The sequence below is a fragment of the Rhincodon typus genome, chromosome 6 (genome assembly GCF_021869965.1).
Source record: "Rhincodon typus isolate 14 chromosome 6, sRhiTyp1.1, whole genome shotgun sequence".
NCBI classification, from domain to species: domain Eukaryota; kingdom Metazoa; phylum Chordata; class Chondrichthyes; order Orectolobiformes; family Rhincodontidae; genus Rhincodon; species Rhincodon typus.
In genome coordinates, this window is record NC_063337.1 from 4,244,372 (window position 1) to 4,268,874 (window position 24,503).

A 24,503-nucleotide genomic window follows, 5' to 3' on the forward strand; every position below is an offset into this window, starting at 1 on the left:
AACTGTCTCTCCTACTTGGCAGAGTCATGTGTCTGGCACTGGCATTTCTGATGCCATTTCACCCTGCCTCCCAGGTCCAAGACAATCCGACGTAAGCGTGTGCAGAGTCTTATGCCCATTAGCAACTCTGCAGGTACTATCCCTGTGGGGTGGCCCTATAAGAATCATGACAGCATGGTATCTCATGAGGCCGTAGACTGTCTCTTCATGCCTGCCTTCAAAGTTTGGACTGCTTTTCTGCCAGGCCATTGGATAAGGAGTGGTATGGAGCTGTCTGACCAACACTTCTGGGAGTCCATGTACTAAGAAAGATGCGTACTGTTTTTCTATCCCTGTGTTTGATTAATGGATTCTATGCATGTCCAACACGGAGTGGTCGTCTACAATGACTAAGAACATTGAACCCATGAAAGGACCGGACAGTTGACATGCAACTGAGTCCAAGGTTTATCCAGCCATTCCCACAGATGTGGCGGAGCTGCTGGTAGTAATTTTTGTTCTTGGTGGTGCTCTGGGCACTGCCCCCCAATGCAGCTATCACTGTTGCACCCCATTACAATATGCTGCCCTCTACTACGACTTGGTCTGTCTGGGTCCAAAAAGATTTCAGCTCGAGTTGTGATAGCCCTTTGGTTTCCCCCATCACCACCAGGTGTTTCAGTTTTGAAAGGACTGGGTCTTTCTACGTCCAAAGTCTGATATTGTCAGCTGTGACTGGGAGTGTGTCCAGAAAATTTAATATTTTTACAGCCTCTTCTACTGGGGGTGCAACCGGTGGGGTATCTGTTAATGGTAGGCCACTCAAAGCATCTGCATTTGCAACTCTGCTTCCCAGACAGTGTTCTAACTTGTAATTACATGCACTTAGTAACAGAGCCCACCACTGATTGTGGCCCGAAGCTATGGGCGACACTGCCTTGTCCTCTTTGAGCAGATTCTATTAAGTCCAGCTGGCTGACCTTGCTACAATCACTACAGTACTGAGAAAAATACTGGCCCTGAGGGCTGACGAGTTTTTGTGGCCTGGTGGGCTTCATGTTAGGGTCTTAAATGTGGTGACCAGTAAGGTAGTTGATGTATTAGTTATACTTTTTGAAAACTTCCTAGATTTGGGAAATGTTCTATTAGAATGAAAAATAACAACTGTTACTCCTTTATTTAAAAAGGAAGGGAGACAGAGAGCAGGATACTCTTGGCCAGTATCTGTTAGCTTAACATCAAGGTAATTTGCTGAGTCAACATGATAGAGAAATCATATTTAATAAACTCAGTAGAGTTCTTTGAGAAAGCAATGTGTACTGGATAAAGGGAAACTGGTGGATGCGCTGTAGTAGGTTATCGTAGAGTATAATATCATAGATCATAGAATCCTTACAATGTGGAAGCAGGCCATTCAGCCCATCAAGTCCACACCGACCCTCCGATGCATTCGCACCCAGACCCAACCGTGTAACCCTGAATTTCCCACGACTACCCCACGCAGCCTGTACATTATGGGCAATTTAGCACAGCCAATCCACCTAACCTGCACATCTTTGGACAGTGGAAGGAGACCAGAGGACCCAGAGGAATCCCACACAGACACGAAGAGAATGCACAAACTCTACACACACAGTCGCCCGAGGGTTGAATTGAACCTGGGTCCTTGGCACTGTGAGGCAGGAGTGCTAACCACTGAGTCACTGTGCTGCCGATAAAGGTTTATGACGTAGTTAGGAGTATATTGGAAGATGGATGGAAGATTTGCTGGCTAGCAGGAATCAGAGAATGGGTATAAATGGGTCATTCTGTTTGGTAAGAAGTGTTAAGTTGTGTGCCAGAGAGATCAGTGCCGGGACTCAACTTTTTGCAATATTCATAAATGACTTGGATGAAGTTATGGTTATTAAATTTGCCAATGACAAAAATACAGGTGGTAAAGTAAGCTGAAAAGAGGACATAAGTAGGCTACATAGGAAGGCATATGAAGGATATAAGTAACTTAAACAAATGAACAGAAATCTGTCACATGGAGTACAATATGGGAAAATGTGAGATTGTCTAAGTTGGCAGGAAGAATAAAAAAGCACATTATCTAAGTGGTGAGATTGCAGAGCCCTCAAATGTACAGAGATATGGGTGTTAGAATTGTATCGTATGCACTAAATGCACAATGTATGCACAAAAAAAATCACTGTGCAAGCCCATTAAGTAATTGAGAAAGTTAATGGAATATTACTGTTTATTGCGAGGGAAATTGAATACACCAAATCCACAATAGCCACGGAAGGTAGGTGCACATGCTTTTGTGAATACTGCTGACATGATAGATTGGTTCTTGATTAATAAGGAGGTCAGGGCTAAGGGGAGAAGGCAGGAGAACGAAGTTGAGAAACGTCTCAGACATGATCAAACGGCAGAGTAGGTTCAATGGGCTAAATGGTCTAATTCTGCCCCTATATCGTTTGGTCTTATGTAACTCCCCAAACTACCACAAAAGGGCAGTGTGATCCAACCAGACAAGTCTATGAGAAAAGAAAGACGGGGTCTGTAGCAGACATTACAAGCATGTCGATATCCAGGTAGTGAATCTGCAAATAATGAGGACTACTAACTTACCAAAAGTAGGTAGGGACTTTTGTGATGCAGTGGTAGTATTCCTAACTCTGAACTATGAGGCCTGGGTTCAAGTTCCACCTGCTCTAGAGGTGTGTAATAACATCTCTGAACAGATTAATTAGAAAATAACTATACAGGGTACTATTGCATACCATTTATGGTATTGATCATCATCATCATAATCATCATAGAATCCCTACAGTGTGGAAACAGCCCCTTCGGCCCAACAAGTCCACACCGAACATCAGAGCATCCCACCCAGGCCCATTCCCCTGTTACCCACCTAATCTACACATCCCTGAACACTATGGGCAATTTAGCATGGCCAATTCACCTAACCTGCACATCTTTGGACTGTGGGAGGAAACCGGAGGAAACCCACGCGGACACAGGGAGAATGTGCAAACTCCACACAGACATTCGCCCGAGGGTGGATTCGAAACCAGGTCGCTGGCACTGTGAGGCAGCAGTGCTAACCATTGAGCCACTGTGCCACCCATTCGTCTCTTTGTTTAAGTATGTAAATGCTTTGGAAGCAGTCTGGGGAGGGTTTACCAAACTAATACCTGGAATGGGCAAGTCATCTTATGCGGAAAGGTGGACAGGATCAGCTTGTATCAACTACCATATCGTTATTTTAGTGACTTACCTAGCTTCTGTTGAATATTCCTTTTTTGACAGGTTTAAAATCTGGTCTCTTTTGCAGCCTTTTGTCCCCACTCATGCCTTTCCCACCACCTATGTAACCACCCTCTTTTTTTTTCTGAGGCACCCCACCAGCCTCCCCTTACTTTTTCCAACCTCTTGCATCCTCTTTCATTCACCAACCTGTTTGCAGTCTCCCTGTTTCCCCCAAACTCCTTTGCTGCCATCCCCTATATACTCACCACCCTTGTAGCTCTCTTTTTGTTGCACACACCCTCCTGCAGCATCGTTATTCTCACCCCAACCTTGCAGCTGCTTTCTTCCACTGCAACCCCAACTCGCACGCTCTTTCTTGTCCCCAAAGACCTCCAGATGTTTAGTCTTCTTCTCTCTTGCACAAAATTTGTGGCCTTTCGTCCCCATTTGCGCCCCTCTTGCAGCGTCTTTCTTCCCCATTACTCCCAGGTGGGAGCTCAGAGTGCTTCCATTGTGCCCTCTTCTCCAGGCACTGTCCCAGATCTGGCTGTTGCTCCAAGGGGCAATGCGGAAACAGCTAGGCCACCGCCTTTCAACAGGCTAACAGTTCTTGAGTGCAGGTGGCCATCCTGTAAAAGGGCATTGGACACCACAGCAAATAACTACAACCAAAACAGAAATTGCTGGAGAACCTCAGCAGGTTTGGCAGCATCCCTGGGAAGAAAGCAGAGTTAACGTTTTGACTCGAGTGACTCTTCATCAGCACTGAACTAGTTTTCGATCTCTGGAAAATGCCATTAGGCAGCTCCCAAATTGCTCTCAGTTCTCCAGCCAGTTGTTAGGACAGCATTGCCGCAGTGACAAAATTCTGCACTTCGAGTGGGATTCAGGTGCCTGGTGTTGTGTATAGTCATGTCTGTTCCATTGTGTGGACCTCAGGAGCCTATAAAACCCTCCTTCCATATAGGCCTGCTATAGGAAAGATGTTGTTAAACTTGAAAGGATTCATAAAGGATTTACAAGGATGTTACTGGGATTGGAGGGTTTGAGCTATAGGGAGAGGCTGAAGAGGCTTGGGGGCTTTTCTCCCTGGAATGTCGGAGGCTAAGGGATGACCTTATAGAGGTTTATAAAATCATGAAGGGCTTGGATAAGATGAATAGCAAAGGTCTTTTTCCCAGAGAAGGGAATTCCAAAACTAGAAGAGGTGAGGGGAAAGATTTAAAAGGGACCTAAGGGGCAACTTATTTATGCAGGGGGTGGTGTGTGTATGGAATGAGCAGCCACAGGAAGTGGTGTAGGCTGCTACAATTACAACATTTAAAAGTAATTTGGATAGGTACAGAAATAGGAAGGATTTAAGAGTGATTAGGGCCAAATCTTGGCAAATTTGACTAGATCAGTTTAGGATATCTGGTCAGCATGGATGAGTTGGACCGAAGGGTCTGTTTGCTGTACAAGTCTATGACTAAGCACCACTCACCAGCAGGCTTGAAAATGGTTATGCTCATAATGAAGGAGCCTTCCAGCCTGCCAGACTATTCTTAAATCTGTGGATCTTTCCACTACACAATGTTCTTCCAGGGAAGAGTGCAAAGATATAATGAAAATGACCACCTTGCACTGTTAATCAACTGCAAATTTTTCCAACTGTACCCCTGAAAAAATACTGCAAAGATACTGAAATGAAAACCCAACTGTCAAGGTTGAATCAGATCAACTCACAGAAAAGATCTTGTGGATGAGAATAAATAGCAGAAATGTGGCATCGGAGGCAGTCAAAATGAATGAAAGATCCTTCCTCTGTGCTGAAATCTTCATGATTCTCCGTTAATGACCCAATCAAGTTTGCAACATGCTTCATTGCATGTGTATTTGCAGAGCTACAATTAAAAGGACTGTGAAGCGGGATGAATTAAATTGCTCTTTGGAAGGAGCTGACAGAAACTGGGCAAGTTGAATGGCTTCTTTTTGAGCTGTAAATATTCTATAATTCTACTCTATGTTTCAGACAGTGTGGAGTTACATGATGACCAATCTGCAATGAATGAGGGTTAGTGGGAATCTTGGTGCAATCATGTGGCTCCTACCAATTAATGGCCAATTGGCTGGTTGAAGCTGGAATTAATTGTTAATTATTTTTTTTCTTCTCCAGATGTCCTCAATTATAGACTGAGATATTTCATGTGCAGAGTCACAAGCCATCTATCTGGATAGGAGAACCATCAGTAGATAATCTTGTACTTGATACCTTGGTGATTTTGGATCATAGAAAGTCTGAAGGAGTGCAAGGCAGTAAGAAGTTTGACGAGGGTGGGCCAGAAGGTTATATTCCAAAATCACCATCCACAACCCCAAAACATCAACTTCTAGGCAGTTAAGACCCTTCTGAAACACTGTCACTGCATTAATGTAGGAAAAGTGACAACCAGTTTGTGCACAACAAGCTTCCATGAACCAAAATGTGAATTAGTGGCCCGGAGATCACCAACCACCTGAAAGAGCAGATGTGACGTTGATTTAACAAAATTATTTTGAAGGTTGCATTTCCAACAGTGCAGCACTTCTTCAGCACTGCACTAGAGCCAGAACATAATTTACATGGAGAATTTTGTTGGGGAGTGGGCTGAGAAGGACGAAGGAGCAAACACATCATCACTGTGGTTACGTTTATATTCAAGTCTTGTGGGTAGCACTCCCAGGTTGCATGGCTGTCAATTCAAAATCCAGAATGTGAGCACAACATTGTCAGTTAACGCTCCATTGCAGTGTTGAAGGAATGCTGCAATGTCGCGGTTGCCTTCTCTCAGATGAGACTTCAAACTGAGGCCTTGCCTGCCTTTGCAGTTAGATATGATTGGTTACCCTGGCCAAGGGCCTGAGACAGCAGTTGGGGTACATCAGGGTCGAATAACCAGGTCCCAGTGCACATGTGAAGGTTAGGGGACCCTGTATACTGGAGGGTCGGGCCAGGCCAGGAGAAACACCAGGGCCCATGAATTCTGTCCCTGGCCTGGCTACCATTTCGAAGATTGCTCTGGTATCTGGGGCAATATTTAACCTTCCATCAATACCACAAAAAGATCCAGCCATTATTACATTGCTGTTTCAGCAGTTTGTTGAGCACAAATTCGCTGTTGTGTTTCGTACATTTTGGCAGCGAGTTCACATCAAAATATTGCTTCACTGGCTTTAAAGTCCTTTGAGATGAAGGTGGTTGCAAAAATACACTGTTCATAAATATGAATCTCTCTGTTTTAGTACTTTGCGTGAACAACTTGCGACTTTCCACCCTCTCCTGTACCCCCACCCCTTGAGAGCATCCTCTTATATTGCTGAAGAAATAGGACCAGTCAGCTTCCCTCACACATGTACCAATGTTATATTAGGTAAAAACAAAGTACTATGGATGCTGAAAGTCTGACCAGAAATGAAAACAGAATGGTCTGGCATCATCTGTGGAGAGAGCAACAGTTAGCATGACTCAGCTGCCCTGATACTGTGTCTACAAAATTTTCCTGCACCATTAGTTCAGGCATGCTGCACTTCTGCCAGCAACTCTGATCTCAGAAATCCAGGACAGTCCTATTTGCTATATTTAATTAAGAAATGCATCACTTTTCATGTCCTGCAATTGTATACTGCACAGCCAAAATGCTTAATTACAACTGGTTAGAAAAGCAGAAACAATTGATTCTTTAAGCGAAAAAAAGAAATCAGACTAACCTGTAAAGCCTCGCTCATTCCACGACCAATAACTAACGTCTCAATACCTTTGTTAATGATTTCCTCCAGGTCAGCTGCCTGCACTCCAGGGTAATGCTAAATGGGAGAGAGTACAACAGTCAGGAGTAACCAGGAACTTGTTTAAAACTCTTACAGCTTAATTTCCTAAGCCAATCACTGCTCAATGAAATATGGAAACCAGGAGCAGCAGTAGGCCATTTGGCCCTTTGAGTCAGCTCTGCTATTCAATGAGATCATAGCTGATCATCTTTTTCAGTGCCATATTCCCACTTTCTCCCAACATAGAAACATAGAAGATAGGAGCAGAAGGAGGCCATTTCCTTCGAGCCTGCACCACCATTCTTCATGATCATGGCTGATCGTCCAACTCAATAGCCTAATCCTGCTTTCTCCCCATAACCTTTGGTCCCATTCGCCCCAAGTACTATATCTGGTCATCTCTTGAATACGTTCAATGTTTTGCCATCAAATACTTCCTGTGGTAATCAATTCCGCAGGCTCACCACTCTTCAGGTGAAGAATGTCTCCTCATCTCTGTCCTAAATGGTCTATCCTGAATCCTCAGACTGTGACCCCTGGTTCTGGATGCACCCACCATCAGGAACATCTACCCTGTCTAGTCCCGTTATAATTTTTTAAAGTCTCTATGAGAATCCCCCTCATTTGTCTGAACTCCAGCAAAAACAATCCTAACCTATCCTCTCCTCATACTTCAGTCCCGACATCCCTGGAATCAGCCTGGTAAACCTTCGCTGTACTCCCTCGAAAGCAAGAGCACCCTTCCTCAGAAAAGGAGACCAAAACTGTACACAATATTCTAGGTGTGGCCTCACCAAGGCCCTGTACAACTGCAACAACACATCCCTGTTCCTGTACTCAAAAATCTCTCGCAATGAAGGCCAACATACCATTTGCCTTCTTTCCCACCTGCTGCACCTGCATGCTTACCTTCAGTGATTGGTGCACAAGGACACCCAGGTCCCGCTGCACACTCCCCCTCTCCCAATTTACAGCCATTCAGGTAGTAATCTGCCTTCATGTTTTTGCTTCCAAAGTGAATAACCTCACATTTATCCAAATTATACTGCATTTGCCATTGATTTGCTTACTCACCCAACCGGTCAAGATCATGCTGAAGGATCTCTGCATCCTTGACACAGTTCACCCTCCTTGGTATCATCAGCAAACTTTGAGATGTCACATTTGGTTCCCTCATTTAAATCATTAATATGTAGTGTGAATAGCTGGGGTCCTAGCATCAATCCCTGCGGCGTCCCACTAGTTACTGCCTGTTAATTTGAAAAGGACCCATTAATTTCTACTCTTTGTTTCCTCTCTATCTCAATACACTTCCCCCTATCCTATGCGCTATAATCTTGCACAATAATCTCTTATGCAGGACTTTGTCAAATGCTTTCTGAAAGTCCAAATATACCACATTGATTGGCTCTCCCTTGTCAACCCTACTAGTTATATCTTCATAGAATTCCAACAGATTTGTCAAGCATGATTTCCCCTTGATTTCTTTAAAATCTAGAAATTAATAGGGTTATATTCTTAAATATATTCAGTGACTCAGCCTTCACAGCCTTCTGTGGTAGAGAATTCCACAGATTCACTACCCTTTGAGTTAAAAGCTTTTTCCTCATCTCAGTCCTAAGTGGCCAACCCCACATCTTTGAGTAAGATTCACAGAGTCAGGAAGGAGATCACACCCATTGTTTGACACAGCCCAAGTGAGTACATAGTTCAGCGAATTTGAAATTAGTATGGGAATTTGCTTCAGATGCAAAAGAGGTGCTTTTTGCTTGCTTTTTTTGGCTCATAGTTTGTAAGTGTTTTTTTTAAGAGGATAAGTTGAAGCCAAGGGATCAGGGACCCTGTACTTTTTTTTAAAAAGAGTGATATCACAGTAAATTCATTGGTTGGCAATTGCTACTAATTTGACTATCAATTATGGGTTACTTTCAGAGGACTGTGGAGGCCAAGTAATTGAGTGTATTTAAGACAGAGACAGATAGGTTCTTGATTGGCAAAGGGAACAAGGGTGACAGGGAGAAGGCAGGAGAATGGGGTTGAGAAACATATCAGCCATGATCAAATGGTGGAGCAGTCTCAATGGGCCAAATGGCCTAATTCTGCTTCTATTTCTTATGATCCTGTGAGAGTGTGGCCCCTAGTACTAAACTCCCCAACCAGGGAAACATCTTTCCTGCATCTAGTCTGTCTAGCCCTGTGAGAATTTTATACATTTCAAACAGATCCCCTCTCATTCTTCTAAATTCTAATGAATAAAGGTTCAGTTGAACTAATCTCTTCCTTACGAGTTGGAAGGTTCTAGGTTCATATCAAAATTCCACACCAGAATCTCATGCACAAAAGTGAACACTGATGCTCCCAGTCCATTAATAATAGAGAGCAGCACTGCTGAAGATGATGTCTTTCAGACAAGGGGTTAATCCTTGGTCCCAACTGCCAGCAAAAAGATCCCATAGCACCACGTACAAAAATAGCTAGCAAGGTATCCCTAATGTCCTGGCAAATCTTTATCCTTCATACACATCAAACATCAGTAAAAGCAGATGACTGAGTCATTATCACATTATTATTTGTGCCAGCTTGCTGTGCAGAGGTTGACTGTCAGATTTCCCAAATTCTGACAACGACCATGCCGCAAAGTGCTTCATTCGCTGTAAAGTGCGCCACTTGATCAGCGGAAACCTGGGCCTGATTCTGGGACATCTCAGGACTCTGGTGTAACCGTTGATGTGATGATAATGTGAACCGTGTGTGCAAAGTCAGCAATCTACTTTACAACTTTATTTTTACCTCCATTGGCTTAAAATCAATTCAGTGTTATTCACCTACAAAGTTCATAGGGAAGCTCCTCTTGCACACTTTTCCTGCAGCAGGGGTGTGGTCCAGCTGCATTGTTCTTGCAGACAGCCAGGGACTGGCCTCCTTTTGCCTTCTAACCAAGCTGTGACTGCTCTGCTCAAGGTAACATCCCTGATTAGATATCTTAGGATTGTGGTTAATATTATCGTAGACAGCCAGAAAACAAGAATAATTAGATCATCTTTGGGTTGTCAGGTTGTAATGAGTGTGGTAATGCAAAGATCAGTCCTTGGACCTCAACTATTTATATCTATGACTGAGGATGAAAGATAAGTCTCTTGTGCTGCAGTGGTCATGCCCCAATCCCTGAGCCAGGTGGCATTGGGTCAAGTCCCACCTGCTCCACAGTTGTGTAATAACATCTCTGAACGGGTTGATTTGAAATTATCAAGTCTGAGAGGGGTCTTGAATTTAATGTATCCAAGTTTACTGACAATAGAAAGTAGGTGAGAAATTAAGTTGAGGACACAAAAAGACTGCAACAGAATTTCAGCAAGTTACTTGACTAGACAAGTAAATGACACATTAAATATAATGAGGAGAAAGGTGAAATAACCTACTTTAGTAGGAAAAATAGAAAACTGGCATTGAGAGAGACTGGGAAATATTATTATCCCAAGGATCCTGAATATCCTTGTACACAAGTTGCGTAAACTTAACGTGAAGCTACAGCAACCCAACAAGAACATAAATGATATGAGCCTTTACAACAAAGGATTTGACTATCAGAGTAAAGATGCTTTATTGCAATTCTAAATGGCTTTCGTTATAACACAACTCTCATGTGCACTGTTTTGGTCTCCTTGAAAAGGTACACTAGCCTTAGGAATGCAGTAAAGATCCACTAGACCAGTTTTTCAGTGGAGAGGATTCTTACTGAGGGAGATTAAACAGACCGTGTAAAAGCTGCTATGGAAGGTTAGCCATAACTTTACTGAATAGCAGAGCAGATGTGAGAGGGCTACTCTTGCTCTTACTTCTAATAATCTTATGAAAACTGGATTACTCCACTTAATCAACATGTCTTTATTCATAATATCAGAAGAATACCTCTTTAAGGGGCATTTTTATTTCTAATTCTCACATTAGCAGAATGTGCTTTGGCTCCATAACAACAAACCAATGAAAATTGATCAATCACAATTTCAAACTGTAAGTGTTATGGAACCAATGTACAGAAATGGATTTGAGACAAAGAAAAGCTACAATCGAAATGAATTGTGAAATAGACTTGAGAGATCAGTACAACAGGAAGGGAGAGGTTAGGAGAAATTTGTTCAGTGCAGAGTGGTTCTTATAATATGAAACATCCAATTGAGATATGGCAGCAGAAGCAAGATCTATAACAAAGTCTATTAAAAAGATAAATATTTGAGGGGGATAAAATTTTAAAAGAGAAAGGAGGGGGGCCAGGCCCATAAACACTGGCTAAGTGAAACAGCAATTTGCTTGCACTTTTCTTAGTATATGCTATTTTCAGCTCATGACATAGTATCCTCTATATTGTGGAGACCATAGAATTGTAGAATCCTTACAGTGCAGGTAGAGGCCATTTGGCCCATCGTGTCTGCACTGACCCTCCAAACAGCATTCCACCAAGAGCCAGTACCCCATCCCATCCCTGTAACCCATCATTTACCATGGCCAATCCACCTAACCTACACAGCTTTGGATTATGGGAGGAAGCCAGAGGACCCATTGGATGCCCATGCAGATACAGGGAGAACGTGCTAACTACACACAATGGTCCAAGACTGGAAATGAACTCAGGTCCCTGGCGCTGTTTGATCGCTTCGTTGAACATCTCTGATCGCTTTGTAAGCATGACCCAGAGCTTCTTATCACTAGGCATTTTAATTCTTGACCTTGCTCTTACTCTGTCCATTTTGTCTGCAGTTTGCTGCAGGATTCCGATGAAGTTCAATGCAACCTTAAGGAAAAGCATCTCATCTTTCACCTCAGCATTCTGTAGCCTTCTGGACTCAATATGGAGTTCAACAACTTTAGATCACAATTTCTGCCTCCACCATGTTCTTTATTGATGATTTTTGTTGCTGGTTTATTTCAATATGCCTTCGTGTTGTATGCAGATGCTGCTATATCACCATTCACTCCTCAACTAGCCACACCATTGGTTTCTTTACAATACCCACTACTATAATAGTTGGCTGTTACAGGATGAATTTTCTTGTAATTTAATCTCTCCCACTCTCGACCCTATTGGGTGATCTTCCCTTTCAGTCACCTAGCAGAACAGAAATTGAGTATTTCTGTAAAAGGAGGTATACTGTGAAAGCATTTTGTCTTGCAATCATCAGGCAGATGCAAGAATGCCAAAATTCAAAAGGAACAACAATTTATACTGTACAAGAGAAGGGTGCTGATTGGTTGCCAAGTTGGCTCTGTTTGGTTGAGATGCTCCCATGGAGAATGTGCCAAGGAATTATTGTCCTCATACTTTTGTTTAATTCAAGGAAAGTGAAATGCCTGGGCATATTCCTTCTGCCTGCTGTAGACAGGTCCCAATGCGAATGTGCTAACTAGTACATTAATAAGCAATTTAGGATGTTCAGATGGGCTCACGAGATTTATATGTGCTTGCTAGAAGCTACATACATTCAAATGCTAGCATATGACCTATACAGACAATAAAGGACACACCCAGTCATTGCACCTTTTTTGAATTAAGATGAAAAACTTAAGATTTCTATTTATCAACAAAACATCTCCTTTTGCTCTTCCTGCTCTCTGTTTCCTTCTCTACTTAAAAACTCTTACATTTCTATTTTTGTTCTGATGAAACATCATTGACCTGAAATGTTAACTTGGTTTCTCTCCACAAAAGCTGTCTGACCTGCTGAATATTTCCAGAATTTTCTGTATTTACCATGGAAAGGGAAGTTGGATTAAGCACATTGCTCTGCTAGTGTAGGTTCAATGGACTAAATGAATTCCTTCTTGGCTAAGTCTAAACCTTTCTAAGGATTGGAAAGGGATATTAGAATTATCTTAAGGACCCATTTCATCACACACCTACCATCCTTTGTACAACATCTTCAATCAATAAAGTTCAAGAAACAAAGTTAATTGCATCCTGAACGCTCTACAACAAACTTGCTTAATAACAAGCCCCTAACTTTCTGGGATAGTAGGAACTGCAGATGCTGGAGAAACTGAGATAACAAGGTGTAGAGCTGGATGAACACAGCAGGCCAAGCAGCATTAGAGGAGCAGGAAAGCTGACGTTTCGGATCTAGGGTCTAGACCCGAAACGTCAGCTCTCCTGCTCCTCTGATGCTGCTTGGCCTGCTGTGTTCATTCAGCTCTACACTTTGTTATCCCTAACTCTCTGGGCTGGTTTTTCACAGAATTTTGGAGAGTCAGTAGAGGGGTGATTGTGGCAGGAGCAACCTGATTCCAAGATTCCAACCGTAAGGCCACACCCTACACTTTGACGTTGTGGGGTTAGGCATGTGCTATTCTTCTGCGACTGGCACAGAGTAGAATGAGGTTTTAAAGAACTTGTTGTTCAAGACCCCTAGAGAGGTACTCTTGCTCTTACCAAACTCCAGAGTTCATAGAGTCATAGTCATACAGCACGGAAACAGACCTTTTGGTCCAACCAGTCCATGCCAAATATAATTGCAAACTAAACTGGTCCCACCTGCCTGCTCCTGGCCCATGTCCTTCCATAACCTTTCCGATTCATGTACTTACCCCAATGTCTTTTAAATGTTCTAATTGTACCTGCATCCACCACTTCTTCAAGTTCATTCCACACACGAACCACCCTCTGTGTAAAATATTGCCTCATATCTTTTTTAAATCTCTCTCCTCTCACCTTAAAAATGTGTCGCCTAATCTTGAAATCTTCCATCCTAGGGAAAAGACAACTACCATTAACTTTATCTATGCCTCTCATTATTTTATAAACTTCTACCACATCACCTCTCAGCCTCCTATGCTTCAGTGAGAAATAGCCCAGCCTATCCAGCCTTTTTTTTAATAATCAAAATCTTTCAAAACAGCCCCATCCTGGTAAATCTCTTCTGAACCCTCTCCAGCTTAATAATATCCTTCTTGTAACTGGGCAAACAGAACTGAACACAGTATTCCAGAAGAGGCCTCACCAATGTCCTGTACAACCTCAATATGACTTCCCAACTCCTATACTCAAAGGACTGAGCAATGAAGGCAAGCATGCCAAATGCCTTTTTAACCACCCTGTCTATAACATCTTTGAACAGTTTGATTCGAAAATATCAAGCCTGAGAGAAGCCTTGAATGTAACGTATCCAAGTTTGCTGACAATAGAAAGTAGGTGAGAAATTGAGAACACAAAAAGACTGCAAAAGTATTTCAGCAGGTCTGGATAAGGGAACATTTTGAAAGCCTAGTTCAAAAGCTCTCATCCTTACCTCACATGCCAAGCTATGCCAGCCCCACGATGGGCCCTAGAACCTCCATGTCAATTATAACCCCGACTCACTATAGCCGCTCACATCATCAATGCCAAGCTATGGCACTTCTGTGCCCATTAACCAAATATATACTCTGTACAGACCAATAAGCCCTTCAATGACAACAGTATGTGTTTTAAAAAAGCTTTACACCGAAATCATTCATTCGTTTAAAAAAAAAATTCTCTACAGCCCATTAAGAGTGTCATTTATCCAGATCCTTTAAAGAATCGATATGTATACTGCCAGCAATTGAACCATCTTAATTGCGTGTAAATAAATATTGTAATATTGAGAGAATGGATCAGTGAATCAGAGGTGTAAATCAAGCAATGGTTTCCCTGGGATGCAGCTATTTATGGGAATCTGGTTAGCATCTATGGAGAAAGAAACAGAATTAATTCTTTTTAATTCATTCACAGGATGAGGGTGTCGGTGGCTAGGCAGCATTTATTACCCATCCCTAATTGCCCAGAGGGCAGTTCAGAGTCAACCACATTGCTGTGGGTCTGGAGTCACATGTAGGCCAGACTGGGTAAGGATGGCAGTTTCCTTCCCTAAAGGACATTAGTGAACAAGATGGGTTTTTCCAATAATCGACAATGGATTCACAGTCATCAACAGACTCTTAATTCCAGATATTTATTGAATTCAAATTCCACGATCTGCTGTGGCGAGATTCAAACCCGTGTCCCCAGAATGTTATCTGGGACTCTGGATTAACAATCCAGCGATAATACCACCAGGCCATCGCCTCCGCTTTTCTATCAATGACCTTTCTACTGTAGTCACTAATAAATCTGATAGGGAATTAGTCAGGAACTTTTTTTACTGAGAAATCGAACAGAACGTGGAATTCTCTATCACAGAGAGTCATTGATACTTTTAAGGGGAAACTAGATAAACACAAAAGAGAAAAGAATCAAACAATACGGTGATGAGGTCAAATAAAGAGAAATTGGGGGAAACTTGTGTAAAGCACAAACATAGCAAGGATCTGTAAAACTAAACTGCATGTTTCCACACTTCATGTTCTATATAATTTAATTTTATTTTTTGTGGATTCAAACTTTCAGATGCAGGGGCAAACAAAAATTTTGGCCTACAATGCCCTCCCTCCCGTGATAACACTACGTCACCCAGTGTGTGATAACAAGGTGTAGAGCTGGATGAACACAGCAGGCCAAGCAGCATCATAGGAGCAGGAATTTGTTCATCCAGCTCTACACCTTGTTATCTCAGATTTTCCAGCATCTGCAGTTCCTACTATCTCTCACCCAGTGTGTACTGTTTCCAACTCACATCAGTCCCTGTTTCTCTCCAGTCCCAGGTACGACTTCCTCCTGGCCACACCTTGCAGTCCTTATATGTAGTGTCTTGGACCTTTATACGACCCCAAGAGAGTGAAGCTATTTTTGGAGATGACATTGTAGTAACGTACTGCCTTGAAACCTAAAAAGGATCAATAACAGAATTTAAAAAGAGGTGCAAGAATATTTTAAAAAGTAGTAAGAATGTACAACATAGCCCACATGAGCCTGCTCTGCCACTCAAAACAAACATAGCTGATCTTTGGCTTTAACTCCACTTTGTCCCTACTCGCCATATCCCTCAATTCTCTGAGGGACCAAAAATGTGTCCAACCCATCCTTAAATATACTCAACGATGGATCATCTACACGTTCTCTGGCAGTGGAACTCCAACACAAAGTGAAGGAATTTCTGCTTTTGTCAGCTCTAAATGATTAGTCCCTTAATCTGCACCCATAATCTAGATTCCCTGACAAGAGAGAACAACTTTTTTTTCCCTCTTCTTATAATCAAAGCGAACATCTTTACACTTTTCCACGTTACACTCCATCTGCCACCTTGCTGTCCACTCACTTAACCAGTACACTTCTCCTTCCAGTCTCATAGCCTGCACTCCCACCTAGCTTTGAAGCATCAGCAAACTTAGATGCTATTCATTATTCTCAATCTCCTTTGTCCAAGTCATTAATAAAGATTATAAATAAGTGAGGCTTCATCTGAGCTCTATGGCACCCTACTAGTCACAGCCTGTCAACTTGAAGATGCCTCCTTCATTCAAATGCTTTGCTTTTTGTCTGTGAACTAATCCTCTATTCATTCTAACATATTACTCCAAATTACACGAGCCCTTATCTTGTCCATTAACCTTTTATGTGGCACTTTACTGAATATCTTTTGGAAACCCAAATACGCTACACCTGTTGGTTCTCCTTTATCTATCCTACTAGTTACAGGCTCAAAATCTCTAATACATTTGTCAAACATAATTTCCCTCTGTAAAAATCATGCTAACTTTGTCTAACCATGTTATGACTTTGCAAATGTTGTGTTAGGAGTTTCTTAAGAATGGATTCTAGCACTTTTCCAACAGCTGATGCCAGGCTAACTGGCCTATAATTTCCTTGTATTCACTTCCCTCCTTTCTTGAATAGCGATTTTACATTTACTTACCTCCAATTGGCCGGGCCCATTTCACGATCTAAGAAATCTTTCGAACATTGTGCCAGTCCATTCACTATCTCTGCAGCTACCTTTTTTAGAACCTAAACATGTGGGCCATCAGGCTATGAGATTTGTCACTGATGTCTTTTAGAAAGAAATTCTGCCATTCTTAATTTGTTTGGTCTACACGTGACTCCAGACCACAGCAATTAGGTTGACTCTTAATTGCCTTCTGAAATTAGAGATGCGTAATAATTGCTAGTCTGTCTAGTGACGCTCATGTGCCACAAACAAAAATAAAACCCTTGGTGCCTATTAAATATCTGAAGTTGAATACTGGTTAGACAGTGACTGGCAAAGTCTATGCCTGGACTGTCTTATTTCTACTTACACTTCACAAACTTAAACACTGAATCCTTGTCCCGCCACGCATGCACCCAGTCAGTGCTCACCCAATTATGCCTTAACTAACACAAAACCATTATCAGTTCCATCATTTTATTTTGTTCTCACACATTCATGGCAGACTCTAATAGATGACAAGGCAATAAAACCATTGGGTGTTCAAGATGTGGCTACAGATTATGAAAAACAGAGAAGTTCAATGACACTGGAGCAACTTCGACAATCAGTTCAAATAAATCCATAGAATTCTATTGAAAGATATAGGAGCAACAATTGGCCACTCAAGCATTTTATTTAGTGAGATAACAACCGATCTGTGGCCAAAGACCAAATGTCTTCCTGCTTCTACATCACTTCATGGCTCCAGTTAATGAAAATCTAGCATTCACCATTTTAAAATTAACAACTGTCCAAATATCAGTTTTTGTTTCTTGAAGAAGGTTTTAAACTTATATCTTTTGTTTAGAGTCATAGAGCTGTAAAGCACGGAAACAGACCCTTTGATCCAACTTGGTCATGCCAATCAAATATCCTATACAAAAGCTAGTTCCATTTGCCAACATTTGGCCCATATTCCTCCAAACCCTTCCGATTCATGTACCCATCCAGATGCCTTTTAAATGTTGTATTGTACCAGCCTCCACCACGTACTCTGCAGCTTATTCCATACATGCGCCACCCTCTGCATGACAAAGTTGTCCCTTGGGTCCCTCTCAATTTTTCCCTTCTCACCTTAAAGCTATGCCCTCTAGTTTTGGACTCCCCTACCCTGGGAAAAAGACCTTCGCTATTCATCGTATCCACGCCCCTCATGATTTTATAAACCTATATAAGATCACCCTGCAGCCTCTGATGCTCCAGGGGAAATAGTCCCAGCCTGTTCAGCCTCTCCCTAAAGCTCAAACCCTCTAACTCCGGCAACATCCTTCTAAATCTTTTCTGCACCCTTTCAAGTTTAACATCGTTCTGAGGGAGACCAGAATTAAAGCAGTATTCGAAAAGTGGCTTAACCAATGTCTGCAACATGATATCCCAACTCCTATATTCAATGCACTGACCAATAAAGGCAAGCATACCAAATGCCTTGTTCACTACTCTATCTACCCGGGACTCCATCCTTAAGGAACTATGACGCTGTAGCCTAAGGTCTCTTTGTTCAGCAACACTCCCCAGGACCTTACCATTAAGTGTATAAATCCTGCCCTGATTTGCCTTACCAAAATGCAACACCTCACATTTATCTAAATTAAACTCCATCTGCCACTCCTCAGCCCATCAGCCCTTTTGATCAAGATCCTACTGTTTTCTGATTTAATCTTCTTCACTGTCTATTTACCCTATCCACACCCCTCATGATTTTATAAACCTATATAAGGTCACCCCTCAGCCTCCAATGCTCCAGGGAAAATAATCCCAGCCTATTCAGCCTCTCCCTGAAGCTCAAACCCTCCAAATCTGGTAACATCCTTGTAAATCTTTTCTGAACCCTTACAAATTTCACAATATCCTTCCTAAAGCAGGGAGACCAGAATTGCACACAGTATTCCAAAAGTGGCCTAACAAATCTCAGGTACAGCCCCAACATGACCTCCAAACTCCAATAAAGGCAAGTGTACCAAATGCCTTCTTCTCTACCCTGTCAACCCGCAACTTCAACTTCAAGGAACTATGAACCTGCACTCCAAGGTCATTTTGTTCAACAACACTCCCCAGGGCGGCACGGTGGCTCAGTGGTTAGCACTGCTACTTCACAGCGCCAGGGACGTGGGTTCAATTCCAACCTTGGACAGCTGTCTGTGTGGAGTTTGCACATTCTCCCTGTGTCTGCGTGGGTTTCCTCCTGGTGCTCCAGTTTCCTCCCACAGTCCAAAAGGTTTGCCTTCTTGAAATGTGGATTGGCCATGCTAAATTGCCTGTAGTATTCTAGGATGTGTAGATTAGGTGGGATATAGGGCGATGGGTCTGAGGGTTGGTGTGGACTTGTTGGGCCAAAGGGCCTGTTTCCACACTGTAGGGATTCTATGAGATATGAGGACCTTACCATTAAGTGTATCAGTCCTGCCCTGATTTGCCTTTCCAAAATGCAGCACCTCACATTAATCTAAATTAAATTCCATCTGCCACATTGGCCCATCTGATCAAGATCCCGTTGTACTCTACCACGCCTCCAATTTTGGTGCCATCTGCAAACTTACTAACCATAAATCCTATGTTCACATTCAAGTCATTTATACAAATTATGAAAAGTTGCTAGGCTCTGCTGCAAACAGTAGATATTACAGCAGGCAACAGTGTTTTGAGCTATTTCCTGTCTTGGAATTTCCTCCCTTTGCATTTTCTCTCTACCTCTAATAGACTTTGCTTTCCAAAGAGGCTGTGCCTTTTTTTTTTATTTGGTTATGCCAAAGGCAATTATTCTGGGTGAACTTCTTTGTGGAGCCAAAGTCAAAAAAGCAAACTGATGCCTCAGAGTGTCTGTGAAACACTTCCTTTGATTACTGTAAAAGTGTACCCCGACTCAATCATTCTAAAGAAGTTTTGCTTTGGTAAGTAATCGTTAGGTCTTCTGGTTACCTGGCCAGCAAACTCGACTGTCACAGTCTTAGTATGGTCTGCGTGCTTGGCATGTCAACTCAGGTGAGCACCGTGATGTTTAGTATCCTGTCCTGATTCTCCGAAAGTTCAAGTATAAGTCATTGAGCTTCTTGGCATGACGCTCATCTCTGCTCTAAATGGATGAGCACTTACTCCGAGATTGTGCCACTGTCTCGAGTCTTTCTCGCATTGGGAACAACCTCTCCACATCTAGCCGGTCACGTCCTCTAAAAGTCTTCTACATTTCAAGAAGGCACATCTCATTCTTCTAAACTCGAATGAGTACAGGCTTAATCTCCTCATAGGTAAATCTTTCTACACTCAGATTCGACTTTGTGAACATTCTCTGGACTGCCTCCAGTGCCAATGTATCTTCCTTTAGATAAGGGCACCAAAACTGTTCATAGTATTCAGATGTGGTACAACTTTAAAATAAAAGCTAACGTCCATGTGCCTTCCCTTTTTACCTGAACTTCAACACTGGTTTTTGTGATTTATGCATGAAGATCCCCAAATCCACCACGCTGTAGCTTTCTCTATTTAAATAATATTCAGCTCCTCTATTCTTCCTGACAAAGTGCTGATCCTCATATTTTCCCACATTACGCCCATCTGCCAACATTTTACCCACTCATTTAACCCTTCTCTCGGTTACCTAATTCCCTATTCATGCTATTATACCTCTTCCAACATCATGAGCTCTTACCTTATTAAATTACCTTAAGTGTGGTATCTTATTGAACACCTTTTGGAAATCCAAATATACTGCATCTACTGGTTGCCTTTTATTTATCCTGTTTGTTACCACCTCAAAGGACTCTAATAAATTTGTCAGACATGATGGTCTGGCAAGATGGCGCAGATTAAGATGCTCCTGCTGGAGCTCCTCTGCTCCGCCTGTTCTTTTTCTATTTTTCTTTCTTTTTTTCTTTTTCTTTCCCCTTAACCCCGGAGACAAATCGGGAGCAGTGACAGGTGCAGTCTGAGCGTCCCAGAACAGCACGTGGGCTGCAGGCACCAGACCAGCTTGTGGGCACTGCAGCAGCTCACAGGTAGTGAGTTCTGGATGGAGACCTGTGGCGGGGGGGGCAGGGTGTGGCAGTCCTGGAACTTACCTTGGAGCAAGTGAGTGCCGGTTCCAAGCTGGCTGGAGGCTTGGATTGGAGCGGGACGGCTGTTGGTCTGGGGTCTGGTGCAGGCAGTCAGACGACATGTAGAGGCCCTGCGCTGAGCTGCTACAACGCAACGTTTATTTGAAATTTTTTGTTTTTTATTTAAAACTTTCCCAAGCCCCTGGCTCACCACTAATCCTTGTAAGATAGCTTTTTTTTCCTTCCAGTTCGATATTACCCCTACTTTTTGGCTAATCATGGTTGGTTTATCTCCATCCTAGAATCCTTCTTCCTCACTGGAATGTATGTTTGTTGTGAGTCATGAACTATTTTCTGAAATGTCTGCCATTTTTCATCAACTGTCTTTGTTGCTAAACTCCTTTCCTAGTCCACGCCATCCCACTTTGCCCTCATTCCCCAGTAATGACCTTTTTATAAGTTTAATACAGTTGTTTATGACCTAACATTCTCACTCTCAAACTGAAAGCTAAATTCTACCATCTTGTGTCCCGGTAATTTTACCCCCTTCTGATACGCATGATGTCTGCAGGTCGGACTTCAGCTCCTCAACTCTGCTCCAAAGTTCCCCAAGTTGCAAAAACTTACTACAGATTCCTTGTATTAACTTATATTTGTCCGCCATAAAACTCTTGGTTCATCCTGTCCTAAAAATATTTTACTTTTGCACAAAAATGTACATAATTTGGCTCCGCCCAAGATTCCTTACAATCAGCTGTAAAGAGCAAAAACCCACTAATTTATCCACAGGAACATTAGGCTCACCACTTTTAAAAAATTATTAATCCAAGGTTAGCATTTGTCCATCCTTACTTGCCCTTGAGAAGGTGGGAATTTAGCAATAGCAAAGAAGGGGAAATTTTTATTATTCATTCAGGCGATGTGGACGTCGCTGTATTTATTGCCCATCCCTAAGTGCCCAGAAAGCAGTTAAGTATCAACTACAGTGCTGCAGGTTTGGAGTTACATGTATGCCATACTATGTAAGGATGGCAGATTTCCTTCCCTAAAGGTCATTAGTGAACCAGATAGGTCTTTCCAATAAATAACAATGATTTCATGGTCACCATTAGATTCTTAATTCCAGAATATTTTATTGAATTCAATTTCCACCTTCTGCCATGGCAGGATTCAAACCTGAGTCCTCAGAACATTACCTAGGTCTCTAAATTAATAGTCTAGCGATACCAACACAAGGACATTACCTCCCCTGAAAGCCAAGAAGAAATTTAAGAAGGTGCTGTTGTACTGTTGAATGTGCTGTCATTTGGATGAAATGTTAAACTGAGCATCTGTATATCTTCTCAGGTGGACATAGAAGATCACGTGTTATTTTAAAGAACTGCAGGACATATTCCCCAATGTCCTGGCTAATACTTAATCATTCAGGGAGGTGATAGCCTAGTGGTATTATTGTTAGACTGTTAATCCAAACAATCAGGCAATGTTCTGCCATAGCAAATGATGGAATTTGAATTCAAAAAAAAATCTGGAATTAAGAGTCTAATGATGACCATGAAACCATTGCCGATTGTTGGAAAAACCCATCTGGTCCACCAATGCCCTTTAGGGAAGGAAACCATCATCTTTACCTGGTCTGACTTAGATGTGACTCCAGACCCACAACAATGTGGTTGTCTCGTAACTGCCCTCTGTGCAAATAGGGGTGGGCAATAAATGCTGACCTATATAATGACACGTACATCCCGTGAATGAATTTTTAAAACCTCAATCAATATCAATCAAACAGTCCATCTCACCAACATCATATTGATTTTTGAGAGATCTGCATTTGGGTGTCACAATTCCTACATTACACCAGCGACTAAATTTCAAAATTATTTACCAGCTCTTTGAAATTTCGAGGTTCTGAAAGGCACTATATAAATGCAAGTTATTTTCTACTTTTCACTGGAGTTAATTGAAATGATGTCCAATGAGATAATTAAGCTATAAAACTCTAAGGGTGAGTTCAAAGAAGTGACATATAAACTGTGTAAAACTACAAAGGTCATGCCAACATCTAAACATATCTTATGCATTCTCAGATACAAAAGCAGCTAAAATTGATTTACCTGTTTAGAACCTGAGATGCCTGCTTTCTTCACATCCTACAGTGTGCAAGGAAAATTAATTTGTAAAAATCTAGATGTAGTCTGTATAATTGATAGAAGCAGACCTTATTTCCAAATGCCAACTCTGGAATGATCTTTCTATTTTGAAGATTATGAAATCAAACTCCATTGTGGCTGGGTTTCAAATATGTCTGTCGGTCAGTTGGCTATAACTGGAATACTGTGTACTGCATTACAGAGAAACTTCAAATTCAGTTTTCCAAAATCTCTATCTTAACTTATAAAGTTTATAATGCTGTTGCATCAGAAAAGAATTTAAATGAGTTATAAATTCTTGATTAAAAGAGGAAGATATTCTTTTTGTTTTCTCCCCATTCCTAAATGCTGGTACACAGATATACAACAGCCAAAAACGCTCTTGTGCCTCTCCTAAGTTGCGCTGTTCTAACATGACAGTGAGGACAAGTCAAGTCCAATGCAAAGCTCACTGAACTTTTGCATTCACACAAATTTCTAGCTGGAGTCAAAAAGAACATAAGAAATAGAAGCAGGAGCAGGACAGTCAAGATATACCGTCATTCAACTCCACTTTCCTCCTTTCTCCCCGATACCTGAATTCCCTGGCAGACCAAAATGCTATCTGTCCTAGCCTTAAATGTGTTCAGTGATGAAGAAGCCACAAGCCTCTAGAGTAGCAGCCTCTGAGTTTGGGCGAAGATTCACAACTCTTTGAGTGTAGTAATCTTAAGTTAGTGCTAAGTTATCCAGAGATTGTTCCCTCACATTTTGGATTTCCCAACCAAAAAAATTAATTTCTCTGTACTACCTTATCAATTTGCTTCAAAATCTTACAGGTCAACCATTCAGTAAAATCACGAATGATCCGAGTATGTCCTCAATTCCTCTACATCATATTCCCTTATTAGTCAGAAATTCACCTGCCACCACCTCAAAAAGGTTCAATGACCTTGCCTCAACTGCTATCTGGAGAAGAGTTTCATAAACTCTCAGAAAAATTTTCTCCTCACTACAGTCTTATGTAGGAGACCCCTTAATTTTAAACTGTGTTACAATGTTTCCACAAGCTGGCCTCTCATTTCTCTAAAGTCCAGAGAATATTGGCCCAATTTACTCAGCCTCTCATTCGACAATCCCAGACACCAAACCAGTGTACCTATGCTGTGATAACAAGGTGTAGAGCTGGATGAACACATCAGGCCAAGCAACATCAGAGGAGCAGGAAAGCTGACGTTTCGGGCCTAGACCCTTCTTCAGAAATGGGGGAGGGGAAGGGGGTTCTGAAATAAATAGGGAGAGAGGGGGAGGCGGATAGAAGATGGATAGAGGAGAAGATAGGTGGAGAGGAGACAGACAGGTCAAAGAGGCGGGGATGGAGCCAGTAAAGGTGAGTGTAGGTGGGGAGTTAGGGAGGGGATAGGTCAGTCCAGGGAGGACGGACAGGTCAAGGGGGCGGGATGAGGCTAGTAGGTAGAAGATGGGGG

The 24,503-nt window shown here is 42.1% G+C and overlaps 1 protein-coding gene across 4 annotated transcripts in view; it reads right to left on the reverse strand.

The window, feature by feature from the left end:
• Positions 1-24,503, reverse strand: part of aamdc (adipogenesis associated, Mth938 domain containing) — a 52,119-nt gene that overhangs the window by 16,615 nt on the left and 11,001 nt on the right. For 3 of the 4 annotated variants that reach the window (XR_007262248.1, XR_007262249.1, XM_048597770.1), the window contains exons 2-3: positions 15,627-15,776; positions 6,946-7,041 (exon numbers count right to left, since the gene is read on the reverse strand). Coding sequence is in view for 1 of the 4 variants with exons in the window: in XM_048597770.1 (XP_048453727.1) it covers positions 6,946-7,041; positions 15,627-15,752 (222 nt within the window). In the remaining 3 variants the exon portion in view is untranslated. Of the gene's footprint in view, positions 1-3,485; positions 3,849-6,945; positions 7,042-15,626; positions 15,777-24,503 lie in introns of all 4 variants that reach the window. The other variant, XR_007262250.1, reaches the window with a different exon arrangement.